The sequence below is a fragment of the Colletotrichum phormii genome (assembly GCF_030913505.1).
Source record: "Colletotrichum phormii strain CBS 102054 chromosome Unknown BDP81scaffold_4, whole genome shotgun sequence".
NCBI classification, from domain to species: Eukaryota; Fungi; Ascomycota; class Sordariomycetes; order Glomerellales; family Glomerellaceae; genus Colletotrichum; species Colletotrichum phormii.
The window spans coordinates 555488-578883 of record NW_026851446.1 but is presented as its reverse complement, the minus strand read 5'-3'; the positions used below and the strand labels follow the sequence as shown (position 1 = coordinate 578883).

Here is a 23396-nt window from a genome sequence, read left to right as displayed (position 1 = left end):
TCGCGGGACAGAACAAGAAACAGAACTCGAAGCTCTCCAAACTGTGGAAAAGCTAGAGGAGTGTAACTTGACACCGGGCTAGCATGGTAACATCCACTTCCCACAGAGTCTTTTCTTCTTGTGCCCTGAAGTGGCGACGTAGAGTTTGAGCGAATGAGTAAGTGAGGTGGGGGAGGCGACTGAGTCCTCGGCACTAAGAGTGTTTATGGTGTTGGCGCCTTTTTTTATTTCTCTAGTCTAGACTCTGGAGAATGGGGTTTTTTTTCTTCGTCCTCTTCTCTTTGCCGGCAGTCTAGCACCGTGTCACTCCATCTACCAGGCGTATGCAGTAGGAACGAGGAATAGCAAAGCATGAAGCGCCCCGGTCCGGTGTCAGTAACAATATTACAGAAGCAAAGGGATTGGCCAAAAGAAAAGAGGCGAGAGACAGGAGAGTAAATTGCGAATGCGGATGGGATTGACAGAGGAGCAGAAAGAAGAAGAAGTAGATGGTGGTGGTAGTGGTAAGTAATGTGGTAATCCAATGGCAGGCAGTTGTGACTTGGAGGTGTGTGAGAGGTGTAAATCTGTGTGAGGTGTGTGGTGTTAACATGTGTGGCCTTAACCTATGGGTTGTGTTTGGAGTTGCACCGTATACCTGAAGCCTGAAGGGAAGGAATGGAAGCCATGGAAGGCGTCGGTTTTCCTTCCCACCAGGTACGAATACCTACTTTACACTATATCCGTAAACTCAGGGAGCGAGGTCACTTCGAATGGGGTCTGGCGTGGTCTCGTCTGCTGTGGGTTGCGCCTGTCTTCCAAAGCCAAGGATTGACTGGCGCCGCGAACTTGGGAGGAATGGATGGAAGCAGAGACCAGAACCAAAAAAGAATCTACCGGGAATGCAGACGACAATCCAGACATGGTAAGGTGGGCAGTACATGGCTTCTGCTTGCTTTCTCGCCCATAATACATACAGAAAGAATGGAAAAAGAAAGAAAGATGTTCAGTCGAAACCCCACGAACCGACCCAGTAACGCCGAATAAGGACAGGTAGAGACAGAAACAACTCCAGCCGAAATAGTTCAGCCCAGCTTGGCCCAAATATTCCACAATTTCGTGCTGTTTTTTTCTCTTCCGACTCCGATTCCAGTTTCGTGAGTACGAAGATATGTAAAGAGCCTAGGTTCACGGTTCACTGAGGCCTCGAGACAGGAGGGTTGAATGTGACTGCAACGCCATATGAGCCAGGGCATGGCTGGGCTTCCAAGCGACATGCTTCAAATTACCGGTACCGGTACCTACCCTACCACCTTACATTTGAGTGAAGAAAGGGGCGTTTCTTTGGGAGTCTCTCTGGTGACGGTTGTGTCTGCCTTTCTCTTTTCTTCTCGCTTGGGAATCTGGCGCAGATGCAACAGAAGCATTCCCTCCGACCCAAGATTCGTGACAAACAACAGCATGCCAAGACGGGCAGCTTCAGACCCGACCCTTGTTCTTGTTGACTGTATTCTGCAGAATATAGCTGTGCCGAGCATACACTGGTCTTGCGCAGGTACTCGACATCAACGCAACTCGACTCGGACAAAAAGTCGACAGAAAGCAAGCACGGGAAGCAGGCCGACAAAGCGGACAATTGGAGACAGATTCTCGATCGAGTTATCTGATAGGCATCCGTACTGAGACGCCCAGAGCAAAGGTGACGGACGGCTGGCGCTCGTGCTGAATGGCTTGCTGGGCAGCTGGCTGGTAGAAAATCAAATGCTAGTGGTAGGTATTCGTAGGCTGTAGCAGCGCAGGTAGGCTCTTGTCAGGGCCTGGGGTGCGAGGCAAGGCGGAAGGAAGACTTTGTCGGACTCAGAATGTCAGATCTGGATTTAGACAAGCCCAAGCCCCTGGCAGGCATGGGACGATGACGGAGGGGGGGAGGGAAAGATGCCTGCAAAAGGGTACCTTGTCCCGCAGTGGCTGACCATCCTGCGCATCCGTTCCTGTGGGTGCCGGTGGCTGTCAAAATCGCGCCCTGCGCTTGCTCCAGAAGCTGTGAGCGCGTCAGCCTTTCGACATTGGTGAAACGACTGGTGATGGACTCACTTGATTAATTGATGGAGGGATATGTGGTAATATGGATGGGCGAAGGGATTGGTCGTGGGAGTTAGTAGTGAGACTGTAGTGTGAGGCAATGCATCAGTGATCGGCCGCTGCAGTTTTCGGGCTGGTGGTGCTTATCTCGTGTGTGTGTGTGAGGGGGGCAGCAGGGCAGCAGCTCGCAAGCAAGGGGGGCCAGCAGCGGGGGAAAGGGACAGGGCCCTGCATCCAGTCTTCTGGCCGCCTTCTCGAACATCGATCGAAAGTGTGGAAGCCCACGAAGCCTTCTTCGGAGCCACTTTGCCATGCAGTCGAGGGGCGCACCGGGGATGGCGACTGGAACCACTGGGAACAGGGTTTGCAGGGGAGAAGCACGTCAAAGGCAGGCCGCAAGGGCAAGGGTGTAGGGGGGATCCAGTGTTCGTGGAAGGTAGTGCATCCGTACCCCGGTACCTTGACCAATCCCGTCAACCACCTCTCTGCTTGTATATGTGCCTCAGGCATGACATTGGATCTATCCAGGTCGAGGTACCCAAGTACCTCTCCCATTCCTCCCCAAGGGCCCCAAAGCCAGTGGAGGTAAGAAGCACCCGACCTGGGTGGGCAAGAAGGGGTGGTGGAAAGAAGCACCTGGGCGTCTGCGCCGTGGCACACCGGCACCCACCTTCCCGCCCGCCGCCATCTCTGACTGGCGCAACCATCTGCTGGATGACGCCTTGGTGGCTGCTTCCATTTCGATTGCGCCTGCGCCTGCGAGCTGCGAGGCGTGCCTGCCGTTCTGAGACGCGTTCCTCGAGACCTCAACACCTAGCAACTGGTTCCTTCCATTTCGACGACGGGAGTCGACGCACTTCAGGCAGGTGCACAGTCAAGCCACCTCCCTCGGTGACTAAGGTCGGGCATCGGAAGGTTCCCAAGGTGACGAACCCAAAAGTCTCGCTGTCGCAGTCGCAGTCGGTTCGTGGCTTCCATTCTCACCTTAGCTTGTATACCAACCGCGGTAGACGGGAGGAAAGATACATGTTTCAATCATCAAACCTCAACCTTCAACTCAGCAACCAGGCGGGTGGGATGGCTCAGGTACTCGCACACACACACACACACACACACACACACACACACGCAGCCCGACTACTGGGAATGTACGGGAATGAGCAAGCATTGAGACGTCCTTCTTCCTCCGCCGTGCGGTCGGTCGCCGTGCGGGTGTCACTGTCAAACTTCAAAGCACGCAACGCAAGCACGCAGATGAAATTTCTCAGAGGGGAACCGAAACATCTGGTCCAGAACTCAGGTCTCCAGCCGTCAGTCTCCAGATGCACGTCGGCTATCCGTAAGCGCTGTCTATCTTTTAGATACCCTACGGAGTACACAGTAGTCACGGATGCTGCATGCGATTTTTCCACGACATCCGACCTTCAACTTCCAACGCCCCCTGGTTGGACCCTGTTTGAGTCTGCCACTGTGCCAAAGGCCCCAAAGAACCGTCTTCAATCTTTCATCTTGGGGCTCTTCCGATGCGTCCCCCAATCAACCTGAACAGAATACGCAACCTATGGCCCTGAGAAGCGGATGCAGGATTCAACTCCATACTACGGATACCTTACGCATACCACACTTCAGCCCACCAGGTCGGTAACTTGGGCTTGCAGTGCTCCACGCACATGCCGTGGCATTCTGTCGTTTCCCAGGCTGCAAAGTGAGAACTCAAACTGCCTGCTGCGTGCCGCGCGCATCCAACCACGATTTCCAACAATCGCTTTCTAGGCCGGCCGGCTTGCACCGCTCTTTGGTCTTTGGTCGCCTGTCGCACTCTCTTGCGACAGTTGACTATCAACCTCTTAGTTTACCTGTAGGTTATGCCCTCAAGGTGGACGCCCTCGTCTCAAGTCGCCGTCATCACTCACGCTGCATGCGTTGAGTTCTGTCCGCCACAACTACGGATACCTTGCGTTCGGCTTTCGCTTCAACCCTGCAACCGTACCTACATAGATTGCCCGCCATGACACTCTCTACGTGCAGTTGCCCTGTGCGCGCCTCCCTATCAGCCATCCATTCTGTTCATCACTCTCGCCCTCGGTATGTTTTACCAAAGTGTATGAAGATACCTACACATCTGTGATCTAATTACTTCGTATCTCCCTGTCCAAAAGGGTCCCGTCCTTGAGAAGTTCGCGACTCGCACTGCCGATCGTCTCCTCGTGCGAACTGGGTCCAGCTGCCACGCAAGGAATCCACATGTTGCCCACTCCTCTCAGCACGCAGCAATCATGGCAAACAAGGCCTGTGGCCCTGTGCCTGTTCTTGCCTTGATCGCAGATTATTACCCACATGTCGCAATATCGCCGATGATCCATGATCCATTCCTTCTTCGTGTCTTCCAGAAGTAATGGGGAGGCGGAGAAAGAACAAAAAGAAGCCTCACTCTGTATCGGTCCGTACGACTGTCTTTTTCTTTTTTCTTTTTTTTTTTTTCCCTGTGGACTCCGCATACCTTGCTGGTAAGGTACGTCCCTGGCTTGTCATACGCCCGAGTTTGCCCTGTCCCCGCCCTGCCAGACTTTCTCGTGGCTGGCTGAGCGTTCGACCCCCATCCCACTTGCACACACCTCTTACAATGAGTATCCGTACACCCGCAAGATTCGACGAAGCATGCCTACACTCATCCGTAGGTTCGCTCTTCTTGATGGGCGCCGTTGCCTGGCTCAACATCAGCAACATGTTGACTCAAGAAGAACGTTCAACTTGATGTGAAGTGACTCAACGCGGTAATCAGACGGTAGGGAATCTACCGCTTATCTCGCACGTCCGCGGACGAGCACCAGGACTGCAAGGACATTCCGTGCAACTGCGGCTGCAAATTCGCAGCTATCTGCAGTAGTCAGTCGAGGCCCTCTCCCTCAAAGCCTGCACCGCCGAGATTTGATGTTCCCACAACTGGGTACATGCTGCAGAGCGCTTTCCTCTCAACGAGGACCCTTCCCATTCATGGTTGGATCAGAAACACTTGGTCACATTTGTCCCAATCAAGATTGATGGGTTCTCATCACCACTCAACCTCGCAATGCGCTACTGCAATCGTTCCCACAGAGGTGGCCGTGAGGGGGGGGTTACTGTCTCGCTGATGCTTTCCGGGTGATGACCGAAGCTCCCCTTCTTACCTGCACGTCGGCGAAACACCGGTATCGAGGTCTGCTTTTCAGAGAGGGCTGATGAGAGACACGGTCCTTCTTTCGAAGCCAGCGTGTCACGTTTCGCTTCTGAGCCCGCCACCCACGACGCACAAAGCCAGATCGGCCCATGTGGCCTTACCCGACCCTTCTGAAGATAGTAGAGTGGACAAACATTACACCGTTTGCGACCAAAACGGAGGGGTCGACGAAGATGTCGGACATGAAAACGATGAGCCGATGCAAATTTGAGTGCTTCCCATCTTTGAGGGCAGAATCTTGACCGACACCTCCGCTGCGCTCGGTGAGTCTTGGTCCTTGGCTTGCACACGATGCCTGTCCATTCCGTCGACCTTCCTTATAGAGCTATAGCCTCTCTCTCTTATCCGTCTCCCTGGCCTTGAGGTCAAGCCAGTGATATCTCATACTCTGTAGCTGTTCCGCTGTCTGTCCATCCAGATCATTTCACAGGTCACATTCGGCATCCTTGACAGATCCATGCTACTGGCTGCTCGAGTGTGCAACCAGCCAGTCGCCAAGTAGGTATGTGTGTGTGTGTGTGTTCTGGAGATTTATTCTTAGTGTGGGATGGCTTCAGCTCCTCGGCCAAAGCTCTTCGGCTCCTTATGAGCTTCGCCGTGGACACTGGATGGGAGTTTCGCTGTCTGAGGCGAGCAGCCCTCCTGGTCGTCCGCAGGCAAGGCGGGTTCCTTTTTACCTTCTTCCAGCCACCAGATGCACTCCAGTCGTATCACCCCTGCAACCATGGTTCATCTCAGCTCTTTGCCTACTTGCCAATAGAATTCCAACCCGCCCCCGAAGATGGGATCTTCCAATCCCCTTCGACAAATCGCTGACGTGGTTGGTCCATGTATGGAGTACAAAGCAGTGTCCTGAGATAGAGGAGCCCCTCTGTTGAATCCATCCCCTTACGACCCCCTCTCTAGCAGGTATATTCTGTACTACGGTGTCAATCCGACCACCCGACATGTAAACTATCCGTTCTCTACTTGTCTAACTTGGGGGCCCAAAGTAACCCATTGATGTTTCGACTCTGAATGCTTCTCGAAGGAATCTACCTTTGACTCTATGCCCCAGGGACACACATCCTGTGTATCCTGCTCGGTTGTGCGGAGTCATGAGACTACTAAAACAATGACTGACATGAGTTGACAGCAAAGTTAACATGACACCGGTTCCCCGTCTACTCAGGTGCCCCGGCCGTGGACCTCACTTTCGCGACTGGGTCGGCCTCAACGCCGCGCCCGCAGCTCTGCGCCCGCGCTCTCCGACGACATCTTCTACCGGCCGAAATGCCGCCGTCCATCTCCCGCACCTCTAACAATCACCCCTTCATGATACCGAGGGGGGAAGAGAACGTAACAATCCAAGCATTCTGACTATATTTCCGCAATGGTGGCAAAAGACCTGAATAAGAGCCTCACTTGAACGACTCATGATCAACCTTCCACCGCCCGTCTTACACTCCTTTTTTTTCTTCCGTGAATGGTCGCCTCGCCCGCATTGCTTGACAGTATTACCGTCCAAATTTGACCAGATTAGTCCTATGAGCTTCCGGGTCGGCTTTCTCACCCAGCACCGAATCCCTTCTGCCCTCTTACTGGACATGACTTCGGCGCATCGCACCATCCTGAGAACAACGCGCGCGCCTTTCGTTCCTGCACGCTGATCACCATTCCCGCTCATACCGCTGATAGGGCAGGCAGATATCGCCATCGCCCATGCTTAATTTTGGTAGAAGTCTGCCTATCCAGAATGCTTTCCCCCTTCTCGTGCCTCGCGGGCTGCCAGACGGGACCAGACTACAACCCCATTATCCCACCCTCGGTATTCACACTTGGTCGCGTGGGCACCAAGGGCAACTTCCTCGGACGAGTAGTTCCGTTGTTGCAGAGGAAGTACTGGATGTCGGTATAATATTAAGCCTTACGGCACGGTTGCGCTTATGCTTTCAACCCTGACAAAGCGACATGAGCTTGCAGGTGAGCGAACAGATGCCGAGGTCACTGAAGGACCCTAGAATGATTAGTATTCTAGGAATTACTGATGGCTCGTCACCCGTAGACTACAGTCCGCGTTTCAGCCCTGTCCACTCTCACTTACAGTACCCGAGCCCTCCAGGATCCCTGGCACCACGAACATCCCGTGGGGTTTACACCGGAGCCTTGTCCGGAGAAGTTACAACCCGACGAACGGACTCAGCCCTGTCACGTAAAGAAAAAAGATGTTGCCGCCCTTTATTTGAGAATAGCTGTCTATTACTCCGTTACCCTTACTCGAAAAAGAGCGGGCTTTTCCAAAGGAAAGCCTGTCCGGTTGATTATGCTTGTAAAGTGGTCATTGTCCGTGCTTCCTGGTCCAAGCAGAAAATAAAGGGACTGGAACAAGTTAAATGGAGTAGTCCCCTCCCCCTCAATTAGAAACCCGCACCTTAAGATCGCCCTAACTATGGATGGCACATCCGATCAAACGTCTCATACTCCCATGCTCCCTTTTTCCCCCCCTTCCTTTTTTTTTCTGCCCGGTCTTGCACTTACCTCTTGTCTTTTTAATTCATTAGCTTGTTCGTCAAATTGAAGAGCGAGAAATGCTAAATGATGTCGGAATCCGTTTTCCTCGGATTCGTGTACTCTAAATAGCCCCTAGCGCGTTGCATACATGATGCAAGGTACGCTGCATCACGAACGCGACGTGGTTCTTTACTCAACGGGCCCGGTCAAGGTTCATAGGTAGATCTCTGTACGGATACAAGATATAGATAATGTGTTCCCACGGCCCCTCCGAACGAGGTTTCGGGGACATGTTCGTTTGAGAACTGGGGTTCACGGCGCGGATTCCGAGAAAGAGAGAGGAAGGGGGCCTTGCTCTCAAACCCCTGGTCTCTCTCCATCTCTCTACGGAGTATTTCTTTCGGTTCCATGAACCCCCATCTCACCCCACGCCCCCCCCCCTTCTTCTAAGTTCTCTCCCCGTCCTTCGGGGGATCGGTTACTAGTTCAGATGTTTAAAAAAAAATTCTCTGTAGGTGAGAAGGCGGTCCTTTGATAGATCGGCTGTGCTAGGATGATTTTCCCAGAGACGGGAGGCCCGGGGGTTTGAGAAAAAGGTCGTCTGTGCCGCGGGGTGGTTCGTTCACCCAGGTTTGCTAGCAGTTGGTTTGTTGGGGGTTATTTTACACGACGTACAGGTTTTTAGTCGACATGGTGTGAGCATGAACCGGTGTGATCAGTGCTCGAGATCTAGAAGCACTCGTGAGACGCTTGACCAAGGGGAACCAACGGGAGAAGTTTCTTCCTTTTTCGCTTTGGCAGGAATTTTTTTTCCTTCACCACCTCGCGTGTGCGATAATTCCCCCGCTGCATTGGTGGCCTAGTTTGCGGTTGTGCTCTCTCCTTTTTAAATCGCAAACATGTTGTAGTTCTGTAGAGTCGAATGCTCACCGGAGTATACACACCGGAAAAGCGCATAAAGTGAGAGTGCTTGCTTGCTTTGCTTTACCGTGGGCTAGATCCGCTCGACGATCTGAGGGTATTTCCTCTGTTTGAGTGTTCTTGTTACATCTTGTAATCTATCGTGCTGGTAGCCGGTAGACGGTGAGGTTCGAGCTTTGGACAGAGTCCAAGAAGCCGGGCCGACTTTTGCGGTGGTTTGGGCTCTGTCGTACGAAAGGATACATGTGACGGCGAAGCCGTGTTTCGTCCTTTGACATTTTGAGGATGGCAATGAATTGGGAGAGTAAAGCTTTGGGGGTCATTCATGATGGATGGACTTTGGAGGGGCATTTGTCGCGTATGGCTTTCCAGGCTCATGGTGAGATCCAACTGAGATGAGGTTGTCGAGGTTCGATGGGACTTAATCAGCCAGTCTATATACCTTTCGGAACCTCTCGTGTATGTCGTACTTGCGATCACCTTACGTTGGCAAGAGCAAATGCATGTGTGATCGACTTATGGCCGGTCAGAGCGCTGCTATCCAGTGTAGCTATCGACCATCGGTCTCTCGGCAAGCTCTTGTGAGGAGGGGAAAGTCTCAAAAGGGAACACAGACCATGACAGGATATTTCCCTACTTGTGATTAGCAGCGCCGTTGTAGCTTGACATGCGGAAAGAGTGGTTTATCTTCCCCCCTTCGTTTGCCCTCTCGTCAGAGATTCCACAGAGAAGGCAGGCGTATTCAAAAGGGAAGAACGTGGATGGTAAGTAGATTACAACAGCACACGTGGAAACGGGTCGGAATCACGCACACAAGGAAGAAGACCATGGAGGAATGAATTCTTGATGTCTGCTCGTGGACTCTCACAAATCCTCGGATGGATCTTGTCTTCGACCCAGCCCCATAGGTGCGTCTCGTGTTCTCCAGCTTGTCAAATTATACATAGGACGAATAGTGAATATGCTGAGCTAACTACCTTACTCTCTATATAACTTATTTGCTCTCTATATAATATGGGTTGAATACACTGAAGATAGTAGACGGGAGTCTAGGAATATGGTTCTAGGCTGTAAGATGTAGTAGGCCTCGAGGACGTGTAGGATTTGCATCCTGCGGGTGACGACAATGAGAACCTATTTTCTTTGACCCGCCGAACGGATAACATCACGTCTGAAGCCTTGAAGTTCCCTGGCTTCGACAGATAGAGTGCGGGTCCGACGGGCTGGAGTTGCTGTGGAGGACTCTCTTATACCCCAATCCGTATACGCCTTCAAGAGGCCGACGGGCCAAAGGCAATAAAGTACCGAGTGGACTCTAACAAGTTCATGTTGAATGAATCATAGTCTTAGTACCGAGGGTAGGCCAGAGAGACAATTTGAGAACGTAAACTTTCTAATTAAACAAGACTTCTTAAAGGGCAGCTTTTAAAGCTTGTACTGTCACCTTCGTCATCACGTTTACCTAATGAATGATGTTCTTACATATACCGCCCTATTTTGATAATTCGGAATTAAACTAAAACGGCAACAATATCACTCACTACCTCTGAGTTATTCTTGAAGGAACACTCAGAAGAACATGGGTGCTGGGCTCTGGGAAAGCTGGTCCCGGCAACGAGGCATATAGACATCGCTCGAACCTTTAAGGACCAAGCCATAAGGTCAACCAGGGAGGGACTCGTAGTACCAGGAGGTATCGCCGCGGAAAGTCACTCTGAGCAGGACAATGTCTGCGCTTGCCTGCACTTTGCCACCCCGCAACGAAGCTTTTATAGCTGCTTGCCAACTCCACGGAAAGAGCTGGTTATAACGTAAGAGGGACGCCCAAGCTCGAGTGATATACCCGCATAACCAGGAGGCAAAAGGACCTGGAGGCCTTACTCAAGAGTCCGCAGATCTTTGAGGGGTATGCAGTCTCGATGGCAGTATATTTCCTTCTTTCTTCTACTCTGAAAGGTCTAAAAATGGCCACATCTCAAGTATCTTCACACCGCAGAACGACGATACTTACAAGTAGATTCTAGCATCCCAGCATTCTCTATGACAGAACAAAATCATTGTAAGCAGTGGAAACCTAGTGTCACCGCTAGACTCGAAAGCCAGAGTTCCTCCATAGTCATTCTGATACGTGTGAAGTGCGGTCAGCAGTCACAGCTTCCACCACCGGCACCTGCCTCGCTCCCTTCATCCCATCTCCACGTCCCTCCTTCCTCGACACGGTTGTCCAGTCAACGTACCTACCTACTCAAGGGATCTCATCATCGTTCCTGTCACCAGCACCCCCGGCCATTTGGCCGAGTGGTTTCGACTCTGACGCAGAGTCGACATAATGAAATACTCCAATGAAGCCGTGCTGGTCCGAGGGGCGCGCTGTTCGAATCCGAGCAGGGGCGTGAATTATAAGGTCAGTCATCACCAGCCCTTCCTTCTTTCCTTTTTGAGCGATTGCAGATATTTTTTTTCCTTGTAGGTGTCGATGTATGTAGACATGTATGCTCTGGCCGTGTGACGAAGGCGATGTGCTTTTTAACGTGCCTTTAGGCGAGTAGAGCCGTTACCGAAGCCCGTATCGCATGGATTCATATTTAGAGCATCCTTTCCCCCTTTTACGGTATAGATTCCTATGGCCGGCCGCAGGTTCGGAACTGAAGAACTGAATCGGCTGTTCTCTTTTTATGGCTGCTGAGTATATCGGGAGTTCCCTTATGCACACCCTTGATCTCATAAGCTCAAATATCGTGCCTCGCCTACTAGGAATGCGCCCCAAAGAAGATGACTGGCTTCAACCGGTATACTCCAGCTATTTGTCGCCGATGACCATGGTTGGCATGTGAAGAAGCATGTCAAAACATGAGTTTGAGCAGGCTCATTAAGTATGATCGAAGGGGTATGGAAATAGGAATCATCAGGAGAATACTTTGATCCCAGTAAAATCCACCCTTTACATGTTGAATCCTTTGCATGATGGAAACTCCTGATCATATTTGGTAAAATTCAGGAGGGCACGTTCATGACCGAACAATCTGACAGGGAATTGGTACATTCAAGTGGGATGAAGCACAATATGTTTGAGCCAAATCTATCTCTAGCGCTTCATATCTATTGTAGTCACAGTCGTCAAAGCACAACAAAGCCAACATTGAGAGGACTCGGGGTTCTAATGTCTAGAGCTTACCCCACCCCAGCAAGTGACACATGTTCAGACTTCTGGTACAATAGCAGCTGACTTCACTTTCCGGTCGACGGAATCACGGGCAATCGACTCCGCCGCATCCCTGTCACCCGCCACTGCAGCCTCAATGACAGTAGCTCTGAATTGCTCCCTCTTGGGCCTACATGAGTGATTAGAAGTCATCTTAGGTATCGAACAGGCGGCTAGGTGTACATACTCGAGATGCTTTGCATCAATGTAACGAAGCACGCACGTCATGATAATGACGAGGACACCGATGGCAATGGCTGACTGCCATGCATACTTGTCTGTTTGAAATGTCAGAGCCATAATCATCATATTTTGAGTCTCTTGGCTTACAATACGGTGCTTGAGTGGCTGGCCACACCAGAACTTGCGACCAGGCGGAGATGGCATAGTATCCTGCAATGGCGACTCCGACGATGAGAGTCCTCGCCTCGGGGTCGTGGGGCAGGATGTCAGCCAACCATGCAAAGATGAGAGGCGCGGTTCCCATTGCCGTAAAGAGGATGAAGTTGGACGCGTAGGCTGTGGCGAGCGGTGTTGTGGTTGGGTGTGAGGACCAGACACTCATCGCAATGCAGCATGCGATGCCAATTACAGCTGTACACATTGTCAGGCGGGCTGTCCTAGTGTGGGGATGTGAAGGGATACTTACCCTGAACAACGATGAGAGTCCATCTTGTCATGAACAAGTCCGACAAGATTGCCCATATCCAGACTATAGGTCAAGTCAGCCTTGGCTCTTCTCAGGGACTCCAAAGGGTTCAAACATACCAAACACAACATTGATCGCACTTCCACCGATGGGAATCGCATTCACCTCGGACGTTGACCATCTGGGGGTTCCATCCGGATTCTTCAAGGCCTTTAGGAACAGACCGAAGTAGTTGTTGCCATACGACAGGAGGACAGTCGCAATATACAGAATGGGTACGAAATAGATTACCCAACTCTTAAATGCGCGCCTGTTCCTAGTTAGCTCTTTGTCTCTGGGAGAAAAGAATGATCGGGGGTCATCGAACCTGGCAGCGGCCCATGTCATCTTCTTGGGCTCTGCTTTACCATGGCGCTCCAGCCGCTCCATAGCAAGCTCAGCGTGTCCCTTCTTGAACCAGAACGCGCGGGGGTTGGGGTTATTGGGTGTATCGGGAAGAAGGAAGAAACCCGCAGCGCCGACGCATACGGTCATGATGGCATTCACGACGAAAAGCCAGCGCCAACCGGCCATACCGTGTAGTCCATGCATGGAGCTCCTAATGGCAACCTGCAACGCGCCCGACATCATGGAGCCCACCGCCTGGCACGAGTGGTAGAAACCCATGCGCTTGGCTAACTCGGACGGGGTATACCAGTGCATCAGAAGAGTCATCATGCCGGGCCAGGCACTGCTCTCGCAGAGACCAAGTAGGACGCGGAGCGCGTATACCTGTTGCGCGTTCTTGGCGAGGGCGATCATGCCTGTGATGATGCCCCATAGGACCTCGAGGCCAGAGAGCCAGTAGCTCGGTCGCACGTAGGTCAGGATGATTTGGGAGGGGATGAGCATGATGCAGTAGGCGACGTTGAAGTACGTTGTGAAGCTGAGATGAGAGGTTGGTTTATGAGGGTTCTAAAGGTCTGTCACTGGGGTTAAACGTACTAGTTGAGCTCATTGCCGTAAAGGTTGAGGTCTTCTTTCATGCCTGAGACGTAGGCGTTGCTGATGTTTGTCTGGTCGAGGTCTTGGTACCAGCGTTAACCAAACCTGCTTCTTGAATTCGAGTTGCTCTGTCACTTACATTTGATGACTAGGAGAGTGAATTAGCTTAAGTCGCATACACTAAGGATTTCATAGCTATTCACCCTGGGAAATGCAACCGAATGTCATTAAGAAGATGTCCAATCTCCTGACAAGCTTCCTCTCCTCTGGCGTCCGCTCATGGCGTGCCGCGAAGGCAAGGCTGCCAAAAATCATGTTGTCAATTGGCTGTTCAAAGATTTCCAACGTCTCTGAATGGGGGACACCGCAGGTAAGAACACTGATGCATGGCGGCAGGCGCAACGTTCTCCCGCCAGGTCTATATAAAGCGCCGATCGTCACTTCTCTCACTGCCCAACGCCAACGGGACGCGTTTTCCAGATAAGACAGGGAAGGTTTCCCGGTACACTATTACCCCATGTTTTTTGAAAGCTGTCTATCTCACGGTCTTCACTCCGACCCCGGCTCAAGTTGCAGAAGTTCCGTTATCACCTGATAGGGAGACGTTACAGTGTCGCTGGGACCTGGAGATAGGTTCGGGAAAGAGGGGGAGGGATGCCGGTGCACAAACGCGGGCCGAACTCTTATTGGAGCGGCCTTGGCCGCCCGATGAGCGGCGGGTCCTCCGACGACCGCAGATATCCCGGGGCTGGTAAGCTGATAAGCAGTTTCGCCTCCTGTTACCTAGATTGCTTCTCTTAACTTCTTCCTCACTGGACTTTGCCGTTTGGCGGCTGGCCAGTGCTCTTGAGAGACCTAAACCTGGCAACGATTTATGGATGTACTCCGTAACACGTGCTCTAATCGGTCTTCGGGATATCCTTACTCTTGTCACAAAGTAGATCGGACCATCATGATTGTGTCACAAAAGAATACAGCATCTGTGCGCGTCTACTTGCAGCAGCTGATGGATCCGGTTGCCATATTCGGTTCAAGACATGAAGGTGGGTTGAGAAGTTGTGGCCCCATCGGTGCGGGAGCGGAGCGATGTTCGCCGCCAGAGGATCGGAAGGGCCTCCGACTTCGTCCCCACCTGCATGTACCCGATATACCACAGACAACACCGCTCAGATTTGAGCAGAGGCTGAATCATGGCTATCGTCCGGCTTATCTCGCTCAAGTTGATCAAGTTACAGATATCTTCCCCCGGTTTCGCAGAAGCCAGGTTTGGGAAAGAATGTCTACTTAGGTAGCCATCAGCGGAGATTGCCCGCTCATGATGAACTTCTTTTCGTAAGGCCAGCTGTCGCGTACGCGGGCGTTGATGTATGTTCCGCAAGTTTAACTAAACTTGCTTACTCTTGAGAGTCAACTCATGATGACTGGTCTTCCTGTAACCAATCCCTGCATCTCGTTCTGGCAACAGACGACTAGATCATATCCTTACCTCAATCATAACGATGAAGCCCTCGTTCCGGAGACCGCAAAGTATGTTATTATCGGCTCAGGAATTTCGGGCGCATTAGCAGCCTTCAAGCTGGTTGAGGGTGGTGTAACAGGATCCGACATCGTCATACTCGAAGCAAGGGAAGCAGCCAGCGGCGCCAGCTCTCGCAATGCAGGACATATCCGACCGGACGCCTTTCGCGGTTTCACGGTCTATAAGTCATTCCATGGCGAGGAGCAGGCCCTGAAGATCATCGCCAACGAGAGGACCGTGTTCCTTGCAGTCGACGACTTCATGAAGAAGCACAACGTCCCCTTCGATTTTGTCCCGACAACTACATTCGACGTTTGCCTGACTCAGGACTTTGCAGACCACAATGCAAAGAGCTTCGAGGCATACCGGAGCGCTGGCGGCGATGTTTCCCACATCAAGTTCTACCCTGCCGAGGAAGCTCGAAAAAAGACCGGCGTACCGCAAGCTCTATGCGCCTACGAATGGCCGGCAGGTTCTGGTCATCCTGCTAAACTGGCCCAATGGCTTCTGACCGAATGTGTTGGAAGAGGCGTACAGTTCCTGACCCATTGCCCGGCAACCTCAGTGACACAGTCACCATCTGGTGCAGAGCAGATTCTCTGGGATGTCAAGACACCACGAGGTACAGTGACGGCGCCAACAATCATCCACTGTACGAACGCCTTTGCACCACACTTGCTGCCGCAGCTATCATCCCTCGTCACACCAGAGCGCGCGCAAGCTCATGCTTTCGTACCTCCTGCGGCTCTCACCGGCAGCAAGGTCCTGCAGAGCACCATCTCTCTGCGTAGGGGCCTGCGATGGTTCTACTCAGTCAATCAACGCCGTTCAGACGGCGTCATCATCCTTGGATCCGCATCAGCTAGCCCCAAAGTCAGTCAGGCGGCGTATGCGGAAAGACAGACAGCCGACGACAGCCAGTTCAGCGCGGAGATTCGCGACGATGCCGTCGCCAACTTCCAAGACTGTCTACCAGCGTGTAGGCCAGAGAATTTGCGCCACGGGGAGGGACTGCAACACACATGGACGGGTATCATTGGCATGACGCCCGACTTGGTACCCTTCATCGGGAGAGTTGATGGCTCCCCAGGGCAATGGGTGTGTGCTGGGTTCAATGGTCATGGTAAGTCGTCAATGCTCTTGTACCAAAATGCCCCTTTTCTGACTCGATGGTCCCATAGGTATGGCAAGAATCTTTACGTGTGCGTCGGGCCTTGCAAAGATGATTTTAGGCGGAACATGGCGGGATACCGAGTTGCCAGAGTGTTTTGAGATGACCTCGGAGAGGCTCGAAAGGTTGAGAGAACAACAGCGAAAACAGTCGTCCAAGATATGAGGGCAACGGGATACACAGAGGAAGGGTTCAATCTTGTGATGATAACCGAAGCCTCAACGCCACGACAGCATGCGATCGTCGAGGCAGGTTTCAATGACCTAAAGTAGTTTTATTAGGTAATTAGATGTTCGTACTTGAGGAGGTTGAGGCGGGCACAGCGGGGTTCCCTCGGGAAACACGCACGGACCACCGCAGTACTGCGAGCGGTGTGACCGCGCATCTGCATGTACAACGGCAGAATACCAGAATTTTGGTTCCTTCCAATCTTTGCGCACCAAAGCCCAACCTGACTTCTTCATACTTCTTTTGACTTCCGTTACAGCCTGAAAGTACTATACTTGGCCTCTCTTCGTTGTAAACAATTAGAACTGGCACACGATATCCAGCTGTCTCTCAACTAACCCTAGCAAACCTCGACCCAGATTGTAACAGTCACGATGCCTCCAAGCACCAACATGGTCCCCGAAACACCTCCGGGTAGAGGTATCTCCTCTCGTCTGTTGACGATGAAGTTCATGCAGAGAGCTGCTGCTTCGGATACTGCGCCGGAACCTTCTCCCGAAGAGCCTTCATCCAAGCGGCGCAAGTTCCAAAACTCGCCTCTCTCTGGCGACTTTCACTCCTTCGATCAGACAGCCGTTCAGGCGGCTCTGAAGCAGCAAGAAGCTAAGCGCTTGTCGGCATTAGAGGCGTCTAGAGCAGAGCTTGCGGATACGCACTGGGTTCTTGATGGTGATTGGGGCAAGTCTACCGAGACAGAGAATGCGCCGCCCAATATCGTCTATGTAGGATACGCCGACATTGATGTTGCCGACGGAGAGGAGGAAGCCACACCCACAGCTCAGGTCGGGAGAATGAAGATTGAGAGCAACAAAAAGAAGGCTACCAAGGTGATGCCGAACATATTGGTCTTGCAATAGCCTAGCTAACTAATGTCAGAATGCCAAGAAGGAGACACCCAGAAAGACGAAGCACGAGTCGAGCGATTCCGATGGCTCTAGCGAATCCGACGACTCCAGTGATGGATCCAGTGACGACGATGAAGCTTCCTCCTCAAGCGACGAAGAGGCTTCGATGAAAACACCTCCGAAAGCCGTGAAAGGCCTCGCGTCTGGCGGCCAGGGGCGCACAAGGGTCAATCTCCAAGCGAAGAAATCAAGCGAGTCTATGAAGGCCAAGGAATTCCGGGAGAAGCGAATGAAGAAGGAAATAAAACTGAACAAGCTAGCATCTATCTCCGGCGGTGCTACAGGCGGCTTCTCCGGAGCAGGAAAACCGAGCGCGCCCTTCAACTGCCACAACTGCAACAAGCCGGGACACAGGGCCGCCGACTGCCCACAGCGACGAGGAGGCAAGCGGAAGTCGTTTGATAGATCACGATGAGCCTCTGTCTTGCGCGCCTTTTCATTTTCGAGATACCCTTTATGCCCAGATCGGGCTTGCTTACCCGTTCTTCTATTCCTGCTTTGCGAAATGGGAGCGAGGTTCTTGTCGGCCTTACGACAGGCTCCCGCCTTGCGAGAGATCACGGAGGAAATGGGTTATGGGATTGATTGAAGAATCCTGCTGGACGGATATTCGATCAATGCGACACGTAGTTACGTATTGCCTATCACGCCGGTTTACAAAATCCCGACATGGACCGGCCACCTTAATGGAAAAGAAATGACCATCAACTACATCTCTTGTGCTGCCGCGGAAGCCACCTGGCTGAACGACGGTCCGGATGCTAACGAAATAACTCGGTCTGGTGGAGCTACGCGTTATAAGCTCTAGGATCAGATCGACTTGAATGAATTTTAGTATGGAGTGTCTCCCGAGCCAGGCACCAGGCTACGTACAGCTGGCTTGCCGTCTGCGCATGTACTGCCAAGAAGTCAAGGTTCGTGGAACAAGCGCAACCGTTTGCCCGGCTTGCGACACAATCTGCTTCCCTTCGTCAATCGTCTTCTTGGGGATGGCAGCCGGGCGAAACATTCACAACTGCGGATGATCAGACATGCAGAAACCCTGTCGACACGTTTTTGCTACATCTCGATGGGGATCTAATGCGTAGGCCGGCCTTTCGATTCTTAGCCTCCTCGGACACGGGAAAGAAGCCCGCACGTGAAATGTCGATCTTCTGCGTAGTCAAAGGCGGCTCGCTCAAAACGGCACCACGGAAACTCTGGGGGTTACGAGCCGGCGCCCCGGGAAACCTGAACTTTGGATGGTGGGGTGACATGCTTTGACTCGCAAAAACCTTCCATCTGTTCTACCTATACCAAATCTCGTGTACTTAGGGATCGTGTTGTCCTCACATAAGCAAGCTTACATCTGCTGTACAGGGTACCGTAAAGAACGGTCGGCGGCGACGCAGTCATAGCTGCAACCCTCTTCTTGGTTGTCATTGCCACACCACGGAACCGACGAGTGTCACAGAAGTTAACGCTTAACGCCCCAGGAGCTGTTTGTGTAACATAGCTGTCAAGGAGTAATCGCCTCGCATCAAAACATGGAGAGCACCGTCACGACCTATGGATAATCACAGCTTGGAAACACACAGCTTCTCATGCTAGGCCGATGCAAAAGATCTTGATCGGCAGATTGGCTCGATGGTCAAGTGGCACTGGAACGGTGGGACATCTTGGTGCAGATTGCACTTTAACTCGCAGTTGACGACCGTTATCATAGCCAGGGCTAGCACTCCGTAGCTCGGTCTCTGTGTGGGTGCCACTTTGACGGGGACGACGGCGAGGGGAGGCTTTTTCGTTTGACCTGATATCAGGCAATCGGACTTGATGCAGAACAATGGGACGCAGTCGTTTGCGAATCAACTACTTCGCCTACGATATCGACCGCGGCTCTTCATGTCTTGAGCTATGAACCTCAATTGGGGCTGCTCGAGATTACTCAGATTGTCCATCAACTTTTCTCCTTAGCGAAACGAAGCGCGGGGCGCGATCATCATTACAGACCGGGCTTAGAGGGTGAGGAGCGAACGATCGTGTTAGTCCGACGTCTCGGCAACATGACTACTTAGTTCCGAAAGTGTGCAACATCGTCAGACCTGACAAGGGACGGTCATGTCTTCCTATTGAGGATAGCGCGGCCGCATCTTTGCTTGCGAGCTAGGCGAGCGGGCCTCATTATTCTCGCAGTGAAGAGGGGTTGACAAGAAGGAATCAACGTCAGGCGTGAGGGGAGGAGTAAAAGGTAACATGGTCAGCAGCGGTCAGTTATTGACGGGCGGCGGTCTGGAAGATGGACAGGTCAGGCCGTGCCTGTTGCGGGTTCAACAAATACTCAAAGTGGGCGCCCGGGAAGACGGAATGACTCGCCGATCCAGAACGACGGACCAGAAGATCTTCTCGGTGCTCACACACTTGAGTCCCAAGAAACGATAGACGGCTTGGTCGAATCGGTTGCCCTCGGAGTTTCTTCCGACGGACACCAGTTCGCCCAGCTCGCCTTTTCCTGTCACCCGGAAATATGCAATGAATCGGTTCTGGAATCGGGGGATTTCGAAGTCATTGGCGCCTTTAAGGTTTGATGGTCAGAGCAGCTGCGGGAGACTCACTCGTGGAAGCGAGGGCGGGGCCATGGTTACATGGTCTGTTTCTGTTAGCGGACAACGATCAGTTTCGACTTTTGTGGATATCTAAGAAGGCTTGCACAGCTTGTTTGGATTTTGGCCATACGCGGGCGTTCGCCGTTCCACCCGCGGATCGCTTGCTCGAGGCACCAGGAAGGTCACTGAACCTACACAGTACGGATTCTTACAACTTCTGTCTGACGATCCCATAATAAGAGCCGGTATCAACACGAACTGTGGGTTGCGCGATCTATACACCTGCAGAGTTCAAACCCCCTACAGAGGTGCAGACCGGGAGGCTGTGGAACCAGTATGAGATCAACAATCAATGCGATGTCTGCTGTCTGTCAAAACTGACTAAAACGTCTACGAAGTTCAGGTATGCCGAGAAATCCAGTCGGCCATGCATGAGGGCGGCATGGCATCCCGCCAGGCGGATCGAATCCGAATCGCCGCACACAGGTTGGGGTTGCATAGCTAATGCTCACTAATCTGTCTAGGCTTACATGGCACACGTGTGCTGGTGTCCGTTGCTCCAGTCGAGATGTGAGTGATTGTGGGTTGGCATGCCAATAGATCCAGGCGATCGCCTCTTATGTCTGGTTCGAAGCATGTGAGCAAGATAGTGCGGCAGGCTAGGTTCGTCCAATGCGAACAGCAGCACACACAACCACCACGGTGGCTCCATCCATGCACGAAGTTCGCAGGCGTGGCCTACCACGGCGGGCCCTTGCCTGAAGTGGTCAGTCGAAGTCGACAAGGAATATGTAGTTAGCCTAGGCGGCGCTGACAACAGTATTACACGGTGATAGCTTGGGTATTTCGAGCAGACAGTCCTGGCGATCCAAGTTTGGGGCTTCATGGGTATGGAACATGGGATGTTGAACCATGATAGTACAGTAAGTTGCCGACGACCCCTCTTTCACTCGGTAATCCAAGTTGCATCCCTGATGGAATGACAAGTTGATCAGCTGAACTGACTATATTGCGAGTTGCTTACAACCCGCGCAGTCTTGCTTATCTCGACGTTACTCAGGCTCTGTTACTTTCGAGTTGACATCACCGTGAGCCAACCAAGTCCGAGCTTTTCAATAAGTTTAGTAGTGCGGTGATGACGGCCCTGAGAACCCAAAAAACGCAACCAGATTGCCGGGAAACGCGCAGGACAAGGGGGGTTGTACGTTTTCTCCCCGAACGGCGAAACATTCGCATGTGCACCCCCTTGTCCACCTGTCTCGCCAGTTTTTCTTCTTCGGCGATTGACACCCGAAAACTGCAACATCCGACTACGGGCTCAAGGGCTTTCTCACTCTCCCTTGTCACCGCCTTGCCCTTGATCTTGCTCATCAGCCAACAAACCCAACTGGGGCTGACGGGATCTGACAGGGGGGAGGGAGAACCTCAGAAACATGCACCACGGTCCCTTTTGTGAGGCTTTCAAGGAGTGGTCCAGCATTCTGTACCCCCAACATCGCCACGTATTCTTGCATTTCAGCATCAACTTTCCCATCCCGCGCGACGGTCGACGACTCGACGTCCGGATGGCACCCTGCTGAAGACGGGTGGGATCGAGAATAAGAAAGAACAAAATCGACCGCAGGGCGAGAACAGATTGTCAGGGGAAATTACCAGAGACAGCGGGCCAGCCCGAGTTTACCGTCCGCGCCCATTGCTTCTTTCGCAGAAGAGGCCTTCGATGAACTATGGTAGAGCGAGAGTATGATCAGCAGTGACCCTCAATAAGACAACTATAATGAGGCGAACAGCGGTATTTGCACCAGCAACCAGTCAATACCGAGAGGCAATGCGTGGCATGTTGGAAAGAATAGCCCGAAAACGACCCCTGTACTTCGTACAACATGGACTTGCCCAATAGTTACACCGGTGACCGCGGTGCCGCGGCAGCTCTAAGGCCCCCTTGTCGCCGCCCGTCCCTTTTTTCCCCAGGCCGGTCCGCTCCCGCCGGTCCGCGTCCACAATCCCAAGAAATGTTCCCCAAGGGAATGTCGATATCATTCGTTTTTTATATCTAATCATCCCACCGCCAAAGACCCGCGGCGAAATTGGGTTAAAGGGGAATAAGACGCGAAACCATTGGAAGCAAGCCACCCGATGGCCGACGCAAGACTTTCCTGCACCCCAAAGACGGCGGCGTTGCTTTTACATCCTGGGGCCCTACCAAGGGGACTACTAGTAGCATCCTACATTCCGGTGGACGGATACGGAGACCCGATGTTTGCTTTCCGAACCCGCGAACCACGACTGGACTGACATGGCATGGCCCCCAAGGATTTCTCTCTCTAACCTCTGACATTAAGATGCGGCTCATATAGCACCGGGTTCCTGGCTCATTGTGTACCATCAATAAGCTGCGCTGGCTACTCTCGCCGAACCACCGTGTGTGCCTCGTTTCAAAGGGACCTGACAAACGCTTCTTTTCCCACGTGGAGCCATAGGCGGCTGGGGTAACCCGGCGACGAAGCCATAGGATCCCAAGAGAAGGGAGGGTGTGATGGGATTGAGGCTTTCACGGCTTCCTACTCAGGAACAGTCCCCCACTGGCCACTTTCAAATTGGCCGTGTTGATCACTTGTCTGAAATGACTCTCGATTTTTTGGTCTTTCCCTGCCAAGAGGGCGGATGCCGGGGATGTAAGTCAAAGGCCCGACAAGAGGTATGTCACGTATATCAGATGTCATGCTTCAAAGCCAGCTGAACCTCAGCACATCCCACGCCTGAGTTGTGGAATGCGAATAGGACATGGAACTAGGCAAGGGCTTTGCGTCGGCCTTGCGTGCGGCAATACGGATACGTTCCCAGGGCAATAGGATGGGCTCAGCACATTCCAGCTTTACAAAGATCCCGCCTTCGAATAGCTTGGATACCTGGACAGTGGTAGACGGAACGGGAACGACAGTAGGCGGATGTTTCAGAGACGGCAGCCCACACCTTCGGGTCTTCCGCAGTCTCAAGTCTCTCTTGACTGACAAGCCGTCATCAATAGGTATCATGTCATCAACTTGTTCAGCTGTAACAAAAAATGGGGCCCGTCACGTTTGTTGCAACAGCGCCAACCCATTAGCACAAGCAGCGGCTGCCCGGTTTGTCGCACCTTGTGGCCATGTTCTCGCCGATGCCGTCTTCTCCGGCTCTTGCCATGATCTTCTCCAACTAGATAGAACCCATGGTTCCGTCACTCTGAACCGAAGATCAGGTCAAAGGGCAAAGCGGAGGCGGAGACGAGGGGTGATTCGTGAATGACTGCAACCACTGCCGTTGCCGCTGCCGCTGCCGCTGCCGCCATGATACCTTACCCTACCTTGTCCTTACGCAAGCCTACCTGCCTGGCAAGGTAAGTCTGACTGACAACTGTGACCTTCCCAGCAGAGCAGCGCAAGTATATCCGCAGGTTGGATTGCCCAGACTCAAAGATCAGCAAGCAG

At 52.5% G+C, this 23396-nt stretch overlaps 4 protein-coding genes across 4 annotated transcripts; 2 read left to right on the top strand and 2 right to left on the bottom strand.

Annotated features, from left to right (window-relative positions):
• Window positions 1-253: 253 nt before the first annotated feature.
• Window positions 254-725, bottom strand: BDP81DRAFT_419523 (uncharacterized protein). Its single transcript, XM_060589783.1, has one exon. The coding sequence runs from the start codon at window positions 590-592 to the stop codon at window positions 293-295; it is 300 nt and encodes a 99-aa protein (XP_060448793.1). The 5' UTR covers window positions 593-725; the 3' UTR covers window positions 254-292.
• A 10927-nt stretch (window positions 726-11652) lies between these two features.
• On the bottom strand, window positions 11653-14196 carry BDP81DRAFT_159448 (major facilitator superfamily transporter). The gene is made up of 9 exons (XM_060582002.1): window positions 13728-14196; window positions 13664-13672; window positions 13525-13606; window positions 12908-13465; window positions 12660-12850; window positions 12541-12603; window positions 12222-12485; window positions 12079-12169; window positions 11653-12021 (listed from the first exon to the last, which is right to left on the bottom strand). Exons 1-9 carry the CDS (start codon window positions 13837-13839, stop codon window positions 11889-11891), a joined length of 1503 nt encoding a protein of 500 aa, XP_060448792.1. The 5' UTR covers window positions 13840-14196; the 3' UTR covers window positions 11653-11888.
• A 631-nt stretch (window positions 14197-14827) lies between these two features.
• BDP81DRAFT_159458 (FAD dependent oxidoreductase) lies at window positions 14828-16654 on the top strand. Its single transcript, XM_060582003.1, has 2 exons — window positions 14828-16166; window positions 16225-16654. Exons 1-2 carry the CDS (start codon window positions 14939-14941, stop codon window positions 16377-16379), a joined length of 1383 nt encoding a protein of 460 aa, XP_060448791.1. The 5' UTR covers window positions 14828-14938; the 3' UTR covers window positions 16380-16654.
• A 162-nt stretch (window positions 16655-16816) lies between these two features.
• BDP81DRAFT_390917 (uncharacterized protein) lies at window positions 16817-17762 on the top strand (the record flags this gene model as incomplete). Its single annotated transcript, XM_060587477.1, has 2 exons — window positions 16817-17269; window positions 17319-17762. 2 exons carry the CDS (start codon window positions 16817-16819, stop codon window positions 17760-17762), a joined length of 897 nt encoding a protein of 298 aa, XP_060448790.1.
• Window positions 17763-23396: the final 5634 nt, after the last annotated feature.